At 45.8% G+C, this 18,505-nt stretch overlaps 2 protein-coding genes across 3 annotated transcripts in view; both read left to right on the top strand.

Annotated features, from left to right (window-relative positions):
* Positions 1 to 18,505, top strand: part of LOC146178065 (vitellogenic carboxypeptidase-like) — a 151,139-nt gene that overhangs the window by 14,499 nt on the left and 118,135 nt on the right. The gene's annotated exons all lie outside the window — the stretch shown is intronic.
* LOC146178067 (uncharacterized) lies at positions 16,215 to 16,796 on the top strand. The gene has a single exon (XM_084579693.1). The coding sequence runs from the start codon at positions 16,215 to 16,217 to the stop codon at positions 16,794 to 16,796; it is 582 nt and encodes a 193-aa protein (XP_084435819.1).

The raw sequence follows: 18,505 nt of genomic DNA, 5'->3' as shown, positions 1-18,505 counted from the left end.
AAGCCGAGCCAAAAGAGGGCATAGGAAGGGACTGACGCGCAATTTGAAAGTGCCAAAGACCAAAATAGTTAATTAACCAGTCAAACAGGGTGACGTAAAGGATGTGACGTCACGCAACCGGAATTAGAGCCAAAAAAGGGCATAGTAACGGATTGGTGTGCAATTTGAAAGTACCAAAGACGTTAATTTAGTGATTCAGTTAGGGGGACGTCAAGGATGTGAAGTCACGCAACCGGAAGTAGAGCCAAAAAAGGGGCATAGTAGCGGATTCGCGCGTAATTTGAAAGTACCAAAGACTAAAATGGGTAAACAAGACGTTAATGAATGTAACGTCAAAGATGTGACGTCACGCAACCGGAAGTAGAAACAAAAAGTACTGCGCATAGTAAGGAATTAGCGCGTAATTTGAATGTATCAGACTAAAATCACTAAGTCAGTCCACTAGGGTGACGTCAAGGGTGCGACCTCGTGCAACCGGAAGTAGAGACTTTTTGTCTCTAATTCCTTTAGGAAGGGATTGGCGCGCAACGAAACAGTTAGAAAAAAAAAAATACAACCCACATTCAAAAACAGCGAAAAGGAAAAAAAAAAAGCATCTGTGCTTTCGCATTACTCCAATGCAGATTCTGCAGTGCTCTTAAATTTTTCTTTTATTTGCACGGCGCGATAAGACGAGAAAAAGTAGTGAAGGCTGGCCGCATATATTATCCAGATAGTGGCTGCTAAAGCTATTAAATTTACTCCATATTTTATGTGCTGTTATCAGAATAAAGTGATGTAATTACTCCCTCCGCATTCAACATCATGCATACTAGCAATACACACTTCATTTCTTTTAGTGCAGAACTATAGGCTTGATCTTTAATCCGCACCTCTTTATTTTTGTCTGTTTCAAAATATTGTTTTCAGTTTTCCAGTGTGAGTAAACCTTCAGTAAATCTACTTCTACCGGCGTAATCCCCCTCCCCCGCCTATCTTTCCATACTCATCCTTTCCCAACCCTCGCCAACGCGAAAAGAGAAGATTGCAGGGGAAGGTGGGGGGGGGGGGGGGTGGGAGGCATCGTCAAGAGGGGTTCTCGGCATTGGGAAAGCGACCAAGTGATTCTAAAAGAGGGACTCGAAGTCCGGGGTGGCAGCGCATTTGCAATACAAAATGGAAATAGCGGCCTGGGTTTCCACAACTTCTTGAGTTCTAATTAAAGTGCATTACTATTACTTGTTTCGCGCACACCCCAAGCCTGGTGGGCCGCCATCTTGGTCCTCAGATTTTGTGTGGCATGCTTTTTCAGGGAACCCGGATGAGGTAAAATGACAATTAGACCGTATTGCCTGGTTAGGAGCATTAGGTTTCTGTTTCTTTTTGTGGAAGGAGGGGGGGGGGGAGGTCGCAGCTTTGTAATTAAACCAAAATGACATTTGTCGTAGCATTACCAATATTGAAAGACTCCGGCATTACTTGGCTGACGAGCGCCATGCACAGAATGTGTGTACAGGACGCGTACGCTGCAGCTGAGCAGCTGCGTTTTATTTCGCGAGTACCGCGCCAGTATTGTTATATCAATGGAAAGCTTATGCCGAGCATAATTGCACTATAAGCTTTGTAGCTGCTAACTACTCGAAAGTTAATTAGTTGACTGTGATTAAGAATTGAACTTTATGATACAACGTCGTCACATATCGTCGAACAGTTTACGTCGGGTATAATTGCACTTGACTGCTTGCAGACCTAATTAATGGTCGTTAATGAGTTACTGTGATTAAAAACTGAACTTCATGTTATAAAATAAAGTTATATATCATTGGATGGCTTATACCGCGTGCGACTGCTATGCTCTACTTGGCGTTTTTAGCTAATAACCATTAATAAGGTAACTGTGATTAAGAATTGAACTTTAAGCTACAATTTCAAGTCATATATCATTGAATAGCTTATATAGAGTACGCCTGGAATACAATAATTGTCAGCCTTTGTTAAAAGTTAATAATTAGTTAAGTGTGATAACAATTGAACTTCAGGCTGCAACGTCGTCTTATATTTCGTATATCACGGGAAAGCTTATATGTTTGGTTCAATTTCACTACAGCAATTGCCGGTCTTAGTTATTAACCGGTGATTAATTAATGACGATTAACAAATTACCTTTATAAGGTACAACAAGCCATATATCAATTACCGCAGCTGAACAGGACAGCCGTCATTGTTGAAGAATGGCCGCGTCCCCTTTCGCCGGCGGCATTTCGCTTCCCCATACCTCACTTTCCCAAGAATGTCGCTTGTGTCTTCGGGTGTTAGGGCCATCCCCGCTCGGCTTGTTAGCGCTTCCCTTCTTAGGGCATGGCCGCCTATTTCGTGGGAAATCCTGAAGACACGCGTTCCCAGCCTCATTCAGGTTCTTATGTGTGCTAACCAATCGGACCGGCGTTGAACGCGCATTATTTCCCTCCGTCACGGGCGCCCGACTGACCCTTGCAATCCCGAGGGGGTTCCTCCTCGCAAGACCTTTACAATGGTGTGTCCGCCGCCTGGTTGCGATGCATCTGGTAGCAATTAGCTTGTCGACCGTCGCTCAGCTTTGGCTTCTCAGGAGTATACAGCGTCCGCCGTGCTTCCAACCGGGCACGTAGCAAGCAGCTTCATCGGCGAGCCAAAAGAGCGAACCCCTACGCCTGCGGCCATTCGGGTGTTCGGGAAAAACGACCACCATACAATGGGCCACTGTCTGGGCTCGCAGTCCCGCGCACGCTTTTCAGCCGCTTAGTCGCCTACGACGATGGTTATCGGAGAAACTGCAGTAACGGAGCACCGGGAATGTTAGCGAATTTTGTTAAACGATCCTGCACACGTCTGACATTTGTTACAGAGGTCTGCTGTGCTGCGTTGGGACACTGCCCCAACCCTGCCCCAACCCTTCTACGCCGAACATCCCTTGAAGGAGAGAACAGTGGCCGCAGTAGCCGACGAAAGCTTCCGACATAAATTAGCAGCAGTCATGGCCTTGATATTGTTTCGTTGGACCCATGCATTCTTTCTTAGTTCTGTTTTCCTGTTGTTTCCATGTTTTAATGTTTTTATTCGCATTGTGTATTGAGTTTGCTCCCCCTTATGTATTGCCCTCGGGCCTTTAAGGGAAAAATGAATGAAATGAATGAAATGAAACATATATAGTGCCTGCACATCAACCGTAGTCCTCCATGATGAGAGTTATTAAATCAAGAGTGATGACTGCGACAAGTGATGACTATGCGTAATGTTTCTACACGCTCTAAACCTCACAGCACATTAATTACTTTTTAAAGAGCTGAGGCATGCTACATTGCATTACGAATACTAGTCATGAGTCAGTTATGACCTCGAGTCATGTTCTAACTATGAGACATGGCTATGCAAAATTTTATATGCTCCACACCCGATAGTATGTCGCCTTGGAAAGCTCCATTATTAAAGGTATGGCGTTATAACGTTTCACATGCATAGACGATGCGTTACACTAATTTACTTTTTAAATTCGGTCTTTTTTTATTTTTGCACACCAATACCTAGCATAGGTACATATCGGGTTTCCATTGTGAGAGTTTTCACAACTTTCAGCCCCTTTTCCTTATTTTCAATTTTTCAATTCTTCATATTTATCAGACCCTGAAAATTTCTTAATTGGCATCGTAAAGCAATGGCTTCACATTGTGAGCACTTTGACTCCTTTGAGGCCTCTTTTTCATTTTTTTTTTCACTTATTCAATTTATAAATTAGTTACAATTTATTCACTCATCATCACCTATCGCACAGCAATCAATCATCAATCACTAGAACCACAAATCACCATGATATTATTTTTGAAGCAGGCCCCGATTATTTCTGACACGCGGTGCAGACTACTACTACTACTACTACTACTACTACTACTACTACTACTACTACTACGACTACGCCGATGTTTTTCCGACCGAAAAAGCTGTACAAGTTATCAATTAATATTCACTGCAGTGCGCAACTGAAATTTCACGCAGTGAGCAGTGAAGAAAAAGTCGGACGGCAGCAATGTACATGCGCCAACTCTCTCCTGCATGCAGAGCGACCATCCGCGCCGGTTCAGCTGAGGACCAAACATGCGTCGCTAGCTCAACAGACAACACTGGCGGGTGGGATAGCTGGAGTGATGTGGTGAATTGGATAAACAATGAAGGAACCACAGGACACAAGGCGGAAGGACAAGGACGAGCCCTGGCTGTCTGCTGACCGTTTATTTCAAGGCCGCGCGAGAAACACGCAGACGGTGACTAAGCGGCTGAAAAGCGTGCGCGGGACTGCGAGCCCAGACAGTGGCCCATTGTATGGTGGTCGGTTTTCCCGAACACCCGAATGGCCGCAGGCGTAGGGGTTCGCTCTTTTGGCTCGCCGACGAGGCTGCTTGCTACGTGCCCGGTTGGAAGCACGGCGGACGCTGCATACTCCTGAGAAGCGAAAGCTGAGCGACGGTCGACAAGCTAATTGCTACCAGATGCATCGCAACCAGGCGGCGGACACACCATTGTAAAGGTCTTGCGAGGAGGAACCCCCTCGGGATTGCAAGGGTCAGTCGGGCGCCCGTGACGGAGGGAAATAATGCGCGTTCAATGCCGGCCCGATTGGTTAGCACACACAAGAACCCGAATGAGGCTGGGAACGCGTGTCTTCAGGATTTCCCACGAAATAGGCGGCCATGCCCTAAGAAGGGAAACGCTAACAAATCAAGCGGGGATGGCCCTAACACCCGAAGACACAAGCGACATTCTTGGGCAAGTGAGGTATGGGGAAGCGAAATGCCGCCGGCGAGAGGGGACGCGCCCATTCTTCAACAATGACAGCTGTCCTGTTCGGCTGCGGTAATTGATGTATGGCTTGTTGTACCTTATAAAGGTAATTTGTTAATCGTCATTAATTAATCACCGGTTAATAACTAAGACCGGCAATTGCTGTAGTGAAATCGTACCAAACATAAGCTTTCCCGTGATATACGGCAAATTAGACTTGACGTTGTAGCCTGAAGTTCAATTGTTATCGCACTTAACAAATTATTAACTTTTAACAAAGACTGGCAATTATTGTATTCCGAGCGTACTCTATATAAGCTATCTAATGATATATGACTTGAAATTTTATATATTAGGCGAAACGTTAATCGCCTAATATTTTTCCACAAGCTTTACTATAACCCTTCAAATTACAGCATCGAAAAAATAAAACCGGCCACTCAAATCTTTCCTCGCCGCGACCATGATCACAAAGTGGAATCTTCTTTTGCGCGACCAAATTTGTTACAGTTTTCATTCCCTCATCTTTCAATTAGTGAATGGAACGACCTAAATAAAAATATTGTTTGCCTCACGAACCATGAAAAATTTAGAGAAGCCTTGGAAACGATGTTCCCTGCTTAGTCGAAAATGCTTAATAAACTGAGAAATTCGCCTGTTTTAAGTTTTTACGCTCGTTTATTTTTTTTTTTTTTCTCTCTCTGATTTGTGCTCGTGTACGGCCGGTCTCGAGGGGGAGCGCGCTTCTCTTCTCTTACGGCTTCACCAATGGGGTCTGTTTCCACCTCCCGCCGCGCCTCGCGTTCACGCGCAAGGGAAACGCGCGCTTGCTCTTCGCTCCGTCCGCCTCAGTTGCAACCGGCAGGTCCTGACATTTCACCCTTTATGGTTTATACAAAGACGCCGTAATCAGCGTCTAAGATTTATCGTGTACGAGGAATAAAATATAGTAAACGCCGCCCACGCGCGCGCGCGCCTTCGTCAGTGCGGCCGAGCGCGGTCGAATAAAGCTGGTGCACTTCAACATTTTTGCCCCTAACTTTTGCACAGAAATAAATTTATCAGGCTATGCAGTGCTCTTTCGAAAGCTGTAAGCAGGTGTAGCGCGACCTGATGGGAGCGCATAGCAAACTGTTGGCTGGAGATTCTGTCAACAGCTTCTGTTTTCGTTTAGACCAAAAGAGGCACCGGCGAAAATTCATGGCTAGGCTCAGAATCATACTAAGGAGCAAAATTTACGCATATATTTAAAAGTGCAGTTGTTTAGTGGTGTGCGCTGTTCTAGCTGCGTTAAAAAAAAAATCAGTCGGTTGAAAGACAGAATATGTATATATAGTCCCGGACGCACGTACGTGTATAGCAGAAGTAGTCGGTTTAATACATAGATAAACAACTTTTAATGAAGCAAATGGGCATGAACAGTTATGCCTAATTGAAAAGAGCGGCAAACAATGAAAAACATTGTCCTTCAAAGTTATGCATTGTACTACATATTTATCAATTCATCTAAACGTGACCTGCGGCTAGAAAACTCAGTCTCAATCTTCCTGGCCGGTTTGTTCATATAGGGAGCTGGTCTGCAATTGCTGTCTGTCATTTTCTTGGCATAATTGACAAGAAGGATTCTGATAAATTTTTCAGATATCAAAGAAGCGGACCTTATAGGCTGTTGTTAATTCCTTCAGGGCAACTCAGCAGTGGCGATTGCTCAATAGAGCTGAATCAGGATTTGAAGTACTTCAAGAGCATTTGTGTGAGGTAGAGGCAAGAGTTTTCTTTTTTTTTTTTAAAGGTAACATTGTTCAATAGGGCAATAAACTCTGGTTTCGGATAATGCAGTCCCCTAGAATTGTTGTCCGCGTAGAAGAGTGTACATGGGGCTGCTTCTTTCGCTAGTTTCAAGAAAGATAGCGCAGCGTCACACCCGAGGTCACTGATTAACTTATCAATGTATCCATCGACGTAAGGTAAACCGGAATATGTGACAGTAATGGGATGACAGAAGATACCACCACAATTCCTTCATTTCCTCGGTTACTGATTGTGGCCGACCAGAAATGATTTCTTCGGCATCGACGTAAACCGCCTTGATTTTGCTCCAAGATGAAACGTCCGTCTTGACAATGTGGTCAAGTGCTGCTGTTACGGCCCTCGCATCTAGCATGTCGTTCTCTCCACACATTAGCCTTACTTTCCCTAAGAGAGCCTCAATGAGGCCACTATTGAGTTTCCTGGTGAGGACGGAGCCGACACCTTTCCCCAAGAGGTATTCTACCACTTGTAGAGTAGACTCGTGATGAACAGCATTTCTTGAAATGTTTCTTCAGTGAAAGTTTCCTTCTTTAACGCTTTAGAAGTTTCTTGGATGCTTTCGATATAGCAAGTGAACTCGTTTGTCGGCTACTCAATCGAGTATCACCAGCTGAATCATTTATTAGCTTCTGTTTACTGCTTCCAGCACAAGTGGCCGGTGTCATAAATATCAAACCATTTGTTTATTGTTTTCATAATAAGAATAATATCATGTAAAATTTCATTAAAACAGCATTTATTTGCAAAATAAAATAATGTTTACATACAACACATTTGCTAATATATAAATGATAATAACATTGAAAACTCAACCTTACATTACTTTGACTGTTCTAGTCAGATTCCAGACGACTGGAAATTAAGCAAGGTTACACCAGTCTTCAAAGCTGGAGATCGCTCCGACCCCTCAAATTATCGACCAATTTCACAAATATGTATCTCTTGTAAGCTTTTCGAACATATAATATACTCGCATATCGCATCTCACCTTGACTACAATTGTTTTTTTTTTTTCCCAATCAGCATGGTTTCAGGACAGGTTTTTCTTGCGAAACTCAACTATTCGAACTTACAACTGATATTCACTTAAATCTAGACGCTTCTTTCCAAACCGATATCATTTACTTAGACTTCGCCAAGGCATTCGATCGCGTTCCTCACCAGCGTCTCTTTTCCAAAATCTCAGGTCTGTCACTTGACCCTCTTGTCTTATCCTGGATCCACTGTTTCTTAACCAACCGTTTGCAATTCACCGTCATCGCCAATCCCGCATCCGAAACTACGAGAGTAATCTCCAGGGTCCCTCAAGGATCGGTTCTTGCTCCGTTACTCTTCCCAATTTTCAACAACGATTTGCCATCTAGTATTTTATCATCTGTCCGTCTCTTTGCGGACGACTGCGTCATTTATCGCCGCATCATCAATAGCAGAGATCAGGAAATATTGCAGGATGACCTAACCCGAGTTCAGAAGTGGTGTTCCGACTGGCTAATGCAGCTAAATGTCTCGAAATGTATATTCATGCACAATTCACGTAAACGTTCCATTCTTCATTTCTCGTACTCCCTGAGCTCCATAGCGCTCTCTCAAACAAATTCATACAGGTACCTCGGCATCGAAATAACAACCAACCTAACTTGTGCTGACCACATCACCAAACTATGTGCTAGTGCTTCCAAATCACTCGGATTCATGAGCAGATCACTTTCCATGTCCACCGCAGCCACCAGACAACTAGCATATGAAACGTACATTCGTACATCCTCACCAGACCTACTTGATAGATTCACTCGAAGCCATTCAGAATCGGGCAGCACGCTTCATCACCTCACAGTACAAATCGCAGTTCAGCATCACAGTCTTGAAATCATCTCTCGGTCTCAAATCATTAGCTTTCCGCAGGAAAATTTCTATTCTTTGTCTTTTTCACAAACTACTTTAACTTTCCAGCACTTCGAGAAAATCTTCTACGAGCTCCGGTACGATCATCTCGCCGTTTATTTAACTCTTCAAGCTTACAGCGTTTGCACGGCTCCACCAATTTCTTCAATAAATCCTTCCTTCCCAGCGCGATTGTAAACTGGAATAACCTCCCCGAATACATTGTCATTGAGGCTAATCCTTCTAGATTCAGACAGCTCCTAATCGACTATCTCAATGAAAAAAAAATAATCTTCCTGTACCTTATGTCAGCTACCAAGCCCTGCAAACTGACCAGCCGGTTTTACTTCTATAGCTGTTATTTGAATTTGTTTTATAGTTTTGCCACTCTTCCATGACTTATCTGAATTTGTTACTCGTCTTTTTTCACTTTGTTTTACCTGCTGTTTCTATTTTGTGTTTTTATCTCATCTTGTTATTTTCTATAGATATATTTTTTTTCTATACTTCTATATTACTTTTATATTTATGATCATGTATGACTGCTGAACAACCCTGTGCCTCCCCCCCCCCCCTTATGTAATGTCCTGAACAGGACCTTTAAAGGGGTAATAAATGATGATACTAATACCCTATATTATGCAAGCATTATGCAACCTACATTACATTTTTTATGAAATTATTTTCATATTCGGTGCTATATATGGATGGTTTCGAATCTGACGCTGAAAGACGGTTTTGCTGTTGCAGACGAGTTGCTGTAATGTTAGCCTTGAAGAAGCTTCGATGTGATCCCTGCTCATTGTTCTTTTTTTTTTTCTTTTTGCTATTCTTGTGCAGGCTTGAGGAAATTTCGGATTAAAATGGACAACAATAGCTGCCATGCCGCAATGAATGTAATATGCTTGTCGAACGCTTGCTGAGCAACAGTGTTTCTTATATACTCGGTTCACGTGTGTAGTACGCTGACGACATGCCGCTGCAGCATCTACCTGCTGAGCCCTTTCATTTCGGGGCTGCACTTACTACGAAACAAACGAGCGACAGCGCGAAACCATGCAAAAGCCACCCGCCGCCACTGAAGCAGATGCGGAGCGAACAGTGAGCAGGTCGCGCCCCTTGCAGCGGCGGAGAGCGTGACTCGAGGAGAAAAGTTCCCATTCTTCCCGCGGCGATTGAGAAGGCCGTAAGAAAGAGCGCGCGCTCTCCCTCGAGACCGGCCGTGGCTCGTGTTGCCGTTAATCTACGTATGTAATATTGTTTGTAGTTGTTTGTTAGTTGTGTATATCACTTTTTTCTCATTTTTTCTTGTTAACATGTGATGACACTATGTAACGTTTTAACAATGTTTTTTATGACTTCTCCCTCCCTATGTAAGGCCCACTTGGGCCTTTAGGATAATAAAATGAAATGAAAATGAAAAATTGTAGCTTAAAGTTCAATTCTTAATCAAGTTAACTTATTAATGGTTATTAACTAAAACCGCTAAGTAGAGCATAGCAGTCGTACGCGGTATAAGCCATCCATTTATGTGCGACTTTATGTTATAACATGAAGCTCAGTTTTAAATCACAGTTAATTCATTAACGACCATTAATTAAGGTCTGCAAGCAATCAAGTGCAATTATACCTGACGTAAACTGTTCGACGATATATGACGACGTTTTATCATAAAGTTTAATTCTTAATAACAGTAAACTAATTAACTTTCGAGTGGTTAGCTGCTGCAATGCTTTTAGTGCAATTATGTTTGGCATAAGCTTTCCATTGATATAACAATACTGGCGCTGTACTCGCAGAATAAAAGGCAGCTTCACAGCTACAGCGTACGAGTCCTGTACATTCTGTGCACGGCGCTCATCACCCACGTAATGCTACACATTAACTGTGACCCCTCTCCCCCCCCCCCCCCCCCCCCCCCCGTCCGAAATGAAAGACACGTAACGCACCTAATCGGGTAATACGGCCAAATTCTCATTTTACTACACCCGGGTTTTAGATACAGTTAAAACTCGATTAACGAAGTTGAGGGGAGTCGCGAAATATTTCGCTAAATCAGGAACTTCGTTAAATCGCGGAAGGCTTTTCTCAGTCGTTTTATCCGATAAAGTTGATTATTATATGGTGACGCGGGATCGGGAAGTACCGCGACATCATATTTACAAAGCGTAAATGCGCTGAAAATGAAATCGTGTTTTGAAAGGACGTAACAGCCAACATAAACCAAGGACCATGGGAAGCTGTACTGTTACGTCATCTTTCAATGCAATACCAACTTGTTCACTATGCTATGTTGCTACAATGAAATCGCGGTCCGCACAACCACCGACACCGATAGCGCTTATTAAAAGAAGCAACGAAAAGTTTACCTCGGCAAGAGGGGTCCCAGGGGACTAAATTTCTTTCGCAGCAAAGACGTCGGTGATCTTTGCTTGCTTGCGGTTTGTAAACAATATCTGCAGAGATTTTTTGTGTGTTTTTTCTCATGTGTTTCGTGAAACCGTCTGAGCAGATTAACGGCTACTCTAATTTGTCTCGGTGTTGGCATGCGGTACTGCTGCCGACACCGGGTCGACGGAGTGGCTTTCTACCGCTGGTGAAATCTCGCCAATTAACATCAATATAACTCGCGTTTCGTACCGCGCAGCTCAAAAGCGGGCCGTAGTTGGTGCATGATGTTACTGTTGGCTCGCAGCCAATACATCCTTGAGTGTTTTGTACAAAATAGACCAAAAATAGACTTTTTCGCCTACATTTCTCAGCAAAAGGATCGTTACATCGGGACGGATAACGAAATTATTTTCGTTATTTCAAGTTACTCAAAGCATGTTCCTAACTTCTGCATCCGAGGCTGCGGCTAAAAGGCAGCACTGCAGCGGAGGCTCAAAAAGAGTACCTTTGCAAGACGAACATGAACCACCTTTACAGGCTGCGAGGTTCGAAACTGGGCTTGGGCTCACCGGGAAGGAGGACGCAGAGGGGTTTACGGAGCTTCTCCGAAACGCACACCCCAAGAAAAGCCGAGCGCCAGGCCGGGGGACGCTTGTATCGATTTTTACCGGTGGGTGCCCGGAGGTAGGTTTCGAGCGTATGAGGGGAATCGGGATATCTTTGTTAAATCGGGATTTTCGTTAAATCAGGTTTTGACTGTATACAAAGTGCGCCACACGAAAGCTGGGGACCAAGATAGCGGCCCATAAGTCTGGCCGGGCGCCGCGGCGTAACACCTAGGCTCCCTAACCGCGGGTGCATGCCTCCTGCGTTCCTGCACGGTGTCCATATTTATTGCTGGCCGCAAATTCCAAGCGTACTGAAACTATCAGCCTCGCTAAAAAAGGTATTTTAAATAACCAGTCAGCACTTTTCAAGCGTCTTACTTTATTGCTAAAAACTACCTGCATGCCATTCTTGACCAATCAAGCCTACACAAAATGACACATAGCGTGGGCGTACAAGCTGCAAACACTGATCAGTGCGATTTCCCTGTAAGGTGGCCACCTCTGTTTTAGAGACGCTTGCCAGTGATGCTATTGAGGAGCACCGCCACAGTGAAGAGGAGCAAGGTACAAGACCCGTTGCAATTCCATATTACCATCAAATTTCCACGGTAGAAAAAGGTATGCGAAGCATACCGCCTTAAGATGGAATTCGCCTCTTGCGTTAGCAGTTGAAACCTCGGTCGCCTTATCTAATTACTTAATGAGTTGAACTATCTTGATAGAAAGTTTTCTCACACACGCCAGTGTGCCAGTGTTCTTACACTTCCATTACTTTGCGAATAGCAGCTTCACTGTAGAGGTGGACCCCATTTATGTCGGCTTTCAAGGTCTCCCTATCGAAAGCAAGTAAAACGAAAATGTGATGCTGGTTCAATTCTGCAGAAATAGCGGAGCTGTTGAACTGGAATTTTTTAACTAAGACAAAGCAGTGTTTAGATTCGTGGAAAGGTACGAAACATCACTTCACACTCGGTGATAGAGGTCTGCACGGCCCGTGCCTGACCCGCTGTGGAATGGTTTTTTTTTTTTTTTTTTGTTACCGATTGAGATGGGAGGGTGACATCGAAGTTTAGCCCTCCAGGAGTCCAGGTCGCTCGGACTCATTCGGTTGGTTTAGTTAAAATGGGCTGCTATATGATAGCTTCCGACTTTATGAGAATTTTTGAAGTTTCATTGAACTTTGTTAAGGTCAAGATGACCAGCTGAGATTAAGTACTTATGTGCATGCCGCCAAGGCGAGAGTCGCACCAGAAATCATGTGTCTCGCATATTGTTAAAACGTCTGCTAGGTCCCATCAAGAAGATGATTTCGGGGAACAAAACTACGAGGGTTTGCGTGATACGTACTTTCGAATGCGCAACACAACCTAATCCCGCGCATAGTCATGGCGTGTGTCCTCTTGAATCTGTATGTCAGATTAAAATTGACATGACTGCTTTTAGATTGTGCTTAGTCATTTCTGCGGAAGAAAAGAGGCCTCCTCTCTTCTACAGATTCCCCGTGTCGCTTCTCGTGTGAGCGAGGTGCGTGCTTTCAGATAGCGTCCTGTCCCTTTTTCTGCCTTGTGCCAAACACACACGCATACACCATGTGTATGTTGCTAACACACTAAAAACGAAGCAACGAAAGCCACTACTCGTACTAGGCCGGTAAGATGTTCCATCGGGTGGGGTACAGAGATCCAGAAAGTTGTAGCCTGAACGTTGGTAGCCGAGGCGCGCCTCAACCGCACGCCTGAGAGCTTTGGCTGGCGGCGCTTCGTTTGAAGACCAACTCTGTACTAGGACAGAGCCACACCACATGGGAGGCGACAGATAAAGTACTAAGCAAGCAATTGTGCGCTGAGCTGTGCTCCCTGTTGCAATGCGCAGACGACAGGCTAGACTCCCCCCACAGCGAGGGCAGCGGTCATTAGAAAAGCCGTTAGAAAAAAAAAAAAAAAAAAAAAACTCTTCCGCGCGGCGGGCAGACCACACGCGCTTAGTAACGCCGGTCCACGGCCGGACTCAAGTGACAGCTGTGGCTGTCTTATCAGATCTCCCTGAGGCACCGGGTGGAGACAAGCATGCGCATGACAGCATTGCTCTCAGTCCACTGCCATTCGTTCATTTCCTGCGCTCTCTGCCTAAACGAGGGGTATTCCTCTAACTTACACTCCCCCCCCCCCCCCCTCCCCGTCAGAAAAAAAAAAAAAAAAAAAAAAAGACAGCGATCTGCAGGAATGGGTGGGCAAGCTATTCAGTTTGTGACTTCGTGCTGCTGTGTAGCTTTCGGTCGGACAACTAAAATTGTTGACGTTTATGTTCAAATCAACACTTTGGTGGGCTGTTGCAAATTTTATATGCTCAAGAATGTCCGTGCACAATGTGCGCGAATACGTTTCTATTGTGGCTGTGTGTGCCCCAGGATATTTTCGAGAAAGGCGCGGTCCAAGCAAAATGTGTGCACTACGTCATGCAGGTTCGAGGTGAGTTTCATTTTTCTACGGCTTTTGCCTTGATAGCGCAGGCAATCCGGTCTCCGCTTTTTGAATATGCGGATATACTGCCCTGAATGGGACAGGTCAGGAGATGCGAACACAGGTGAACTGATGCAGAGTGTGGATTCGGGCTAGTTGGCGCATGTGTGTTGCTTTTCTGGTCCCGTACAAAGCGCAGCTTTTTTTTTTTCATAACTGTACCTAGATTAGGCACGCTCTTTAGGAAGCATAACGAAGCCTTATGCACGGAACGCTGGCCTGTTCACCTTTCCCGCCGTAATGCTCTAGTTAGACGCTGTCCCGTTCTGTTGTCGTGTAACTTCAACAGTAATTGAAAATAAACAAAAAACGGTCTTAGGTGCGGTGGCGTCTGTGATAATCAGAAGCGCAACAGAATTACGTGTTTGACTTTGTGTTTTCTGTTTGTTCCTGGAGGGACGCGACCGGAACAGATCGTTGGTGGCACTTGCGGCGCCATGCCCAAAGAACCGCTTTTTTACGCGGCGTCTGCCAAATTGCCGCGGACAAAAGTGGTATAATCCACGCGAACCGAAACGATTGCATTTTTTCAGTATAAAAATATGTGCCATACAAAATTGCTTGGATAAGATGGAAAGTATGTCAAGGAGGGCTCGTATATCTCAGAAATAACTGCTTCTCTGTCAGAAAAATTTGGCGGGCAGATATCTCGGAAGGCGTGGAGTTTATGCACGGGGGTACATATCTGAAACTGTAGCACACGGCCCCAGGCTTGCATGCTGTGTCCCCTTTCCCTAAAATCGAAGGGAGCGAGAGATTAGGCTTCTGCTGAATAGCGTTTCTCTGTTCCTTAAATTACATTGCATTGTTCTGTTTTTTAGTATGCCGTATAAGCCTCATGCCTTCCGTAAGAGGCTGGATAGAAGTTGTTCGTACCATTTCCATCTTCACGCGGTGTGGACTGTGGAATATTTCGTCGCTCTATCTCCTTCAAACATACGGAGAGCGAATCGGTGGGCAGGTTTGCCCGGTGAACTACGGAAGTAGCTATTTTCCTTCCTTCTCACAATTTCGCCTTTTATTGGTGGCTTAGGGCACTGTCACAATTTTGCTTTGCACTTTTCACAGCCCCTGGTTTCCCGGCGCAGTGCATATCTCATTGTCAGCAGCTGTCGGAACATGTACCAGATGGCTCTTGCCAGTGATTCGCCACAGCATGAACGCAGCCCGCGTCTTAAAGTCCAGTATTATTCTCTCCAAATTCTGATTGTTAAGCATAAATTATCTACGCGGCTTGACACCGCCGACAGCGGATGCAGAGGAGAATTGTTTGCGTCTACTTCGACTCAAGAACATTGTCATAGGTCGAAAATAATGAAAAATAACTACAAGATTAAAGCTGCTGAACATGAGGTTGAGGGTGAGGGGGGAAAGATAAGAATTGAGGATGAGGGTGTGTGAGGACCAGCAGTTTAAGTTGGGATGAGGGCGAGGGCGAGAGAGCGCCAGGAAATGAGTTTTTTTTTTGTTGTTTTTTTTTAAATTGAGGGTGACGGTGAGAGAGGCTCGCCGATTGGAAGGTGAGGGCGAGGAGAGCGCCAACAGCCTGGCCACGATGGTATAAAATGCCGGGCCTTCTTTCAGTCGTTCTCTTGCATCTCTCTGGATTTGTTGCGACTGCTCGATATTCATGATGGCTGCCCCCCGTAAGGACCCTAAGTTCTGTGAAATGGGCCGAATCATGGATGACGCAAGGGTCCAGGAAGACTTCGTGAGAGGTTTGGGACTGGCACCCCAGTCGTCAGCGGTGCGACCCCAAGCTTCGACGGCCCCTGTCGGTCGTCCGGCGACGGCGGAGTTTTGGGGAGTGTGTGGCCAGCTGGGTTTCAACAGCGCTCGCCCGACCTGCGATGGACAAGTAGTCACCTTCTATCGGAAGTCGACGAACGGACGACGGGCCCAATTTCGGTGCAATAGATGCCGGAAGCAGCTTTCGCAGCTGCACGGCACCGCTGCACTGCACGGGCCCGCAGCTCTTCAGGCGACCGCTGGCACCTCAGCAAGTTTTTTCGCCAGAAAGGACAGCCTCGGCCGCCCAAATGTCAAGTTGTCGCGATCATATGCCCTTTATATCACCTATTGCATGGCAAAGGACGTTTCAATCACCAGCACCAGGGCTATGGAAGGCAACGACATTTCCAAACAAACGTGCACCGACTGGTGCAATTACGTTCGCAAAGTCTGCTGCGCCGAGCTCCAGCTGCAGCCGCCGATGGGCGGTTCCGGTGAGGATGTGCAGGTCGATGAGTGCCTCATGCGCGGCAAGAGAAAGTACAACCGCGGCCGCCTTTTGGCAGGCGATAACGTTCCGCCCCACAGGCAGAACAATTACGGTGGCGTCATCGATCGCGGCCCATGGATTTTCGGCATGATATGGGTGGCCACAAAAGAGCTGCGACTCTTCAAGGTCGACCGGCGGGACTCAGCGACACTTGGAGCCATCATCTCCGCAAACGTCCGTCCGGGGACCACCATCCTCAGCGACGAGTGGGCGGCCTACCAGTGTGTGCCGGGATTGGTGGACGGTAACGGGGTAAACATGAACTTGATTCACAAAACTGTGAACCATACACAGTTTTTCGTGAACCCCGTTACCGGCGCGCACACGCAGAATATTGAAAGCGCATGGCAGAAAGTCAAGAACCGGCTGATACGAAGCGGGTGGCGGATGACGGATGGCCTCACGGACTCGCACCTCGCGTGGATGTGGTGGTTGTCGATCAACGGGCGACGGCGTTGCAGCGACCCTTTCCTACGGTTGATCGAGGCCATCGCACGGCACTACCCGATGTGAAGTACGTGCTCTATCTTCAGCTAGCCACTTCTTCCACTGGAACTCTCAAGGTCTTCAATCGGAGGCTCAAAGCTGCTCAGCAGCTTTTTTTTTCCCCGGTCCCTCTTGGGGCCACCAAACGAGCTTTGGCAGAGCAGGCATGACATTTACCATCATGTCTCTGTCACCCCTGTCCCTCTCTCTATACGGAATCACCTTTTTGCTGATCCGATGAATCCGTTTGGCATTACAAACATTCTTCAATGTTGGAACCGACAACTTTACGCTGATTCGCGAACTCAGCTTTGGTAGCCAAATGGCCTAGCTGCTAGCTTTTTTTACCTTTGGTTTCCAACTAAATTATTTTCCGAATTCATATTGGCTATTGGAGCGAAATTTATAGAACGAGTGCCCTCTGCTGTATCCACATGTTCTTCGCAGAGCTGTGCGCGGAGTGGGCGAACCGCCTCGAGCAGGACATGGCAGTTGTTAGATTATAGTAAATGTAGGTAAAGTCGTTCACTTTCGCCCTTGCGAAATTTAATGAAGTCTTTATATCCTTTTTAAGGTAACTCATCTGCCTTTATATTTTTGCATTGAAGTTATTTTGACTTCCCCAAACGCTATTCACCTCTTGGTCTTGCTCTCTTGTGCCAATCGACGCACTCCGAATGCGTAGTTCGCGCTTTCAAAAACTGACCTTTTTTCCGATCCAGTCCTGCGGCCGTCAAGCTAAGCCCGTTTGGCGGGAAGGGTTACCAGGACTACCTAGCATATTTTCTGCAAAAATTTGTTCACAATATTTGAGTGGACTCTGTTTCCGCCTACAGACGAGTGAGCCATCTGTGGAGACACCCTGACTCACCTCCTCCCACTGTTAACCCATTCCAACGCGTTCAGACTACGTGCCCAACGCACCTATCGTTCGTAATGATCGTAAGCGTAAGAGCAAAAAACGTAACGTGTCTGTTCAGACTACTGCCGTATTGAGCGTAAAATGCGCAACGTACGCAGCCGGCGTGGTCGTAAATGTCGGAGGACCCGCGACTTTTACGACTAGTAGAGATGCGTCTGTTACGACGTGACCAATGAGCATAGCCGTTTCGGTTTTCCCTTTCCGGTCTCTGGGCTTCCGGTCCTCCCAGACTTCGCGCGCTGACGGATAGCAGACGGCACCACTCGACGTTGTGATAGTTCCGACACTGCTAGATTGTTTCGGCTCGCCAGTGTTCGTGTTGTGTTTCTGCCCGCAGCTTAACAATGTGCAGTACAGGAGGAGTGTCTTCACTGTGCAATGATGAGCTGCTCATCGAAGAAGTACGGCAGAGGTCGGTTCTTTATGATCAGCGGCTGAAGTCACACCGTGACAAGCAACTACAAAATGATGCATGGCTGCAAATATCCAGTGCATTGAATCAAACCAGTAAGTGATTTTCGATTTTTCATTTGTGGACAAACTGCAATCAAATTCTCTCTCTCGTCTAGAAAATTGAAGTTATGGCGCAGTGCGAGTGTTGATAATGTTTGCGGTAATGCGCTGTCCGTTTTGTTTCAGTGCACTTTCGCAACCCGTCAGATATACCTGCGTACCATTAATTACCGACATGTTTGCAATAATGTTTTTATGTGGTAGGATAAGGATCCTGTCAAGATGTTTTTCGGGCGTTGTTGGAGCTGTGTCGCTAACACAATGTGAAGCGGCGATTTCTGGTGCAGAGGTGGGCTTGGAA

The sequence above is a fragment of the Amblyomma maculatum genome, chromosome 9, assembly GCF_055883805.1.
Source record: "Amblyomma maculatum isolate TAMU_Amacu chromosome 9, ASM5588380v1, whole genome shotgun sequence".
Lineage (NCBI taxonomy): Eukaryota > Metazoa > Arthropoda > Arachnida > Ixodida > Ixodidae > Amblyomma > Amblyomma maculatum.
The sequence above is the reverse complement of the archived record's forward strand: the minus strand, read 5'-3'. Positions and strand labels throughout refer to the sequence as shown.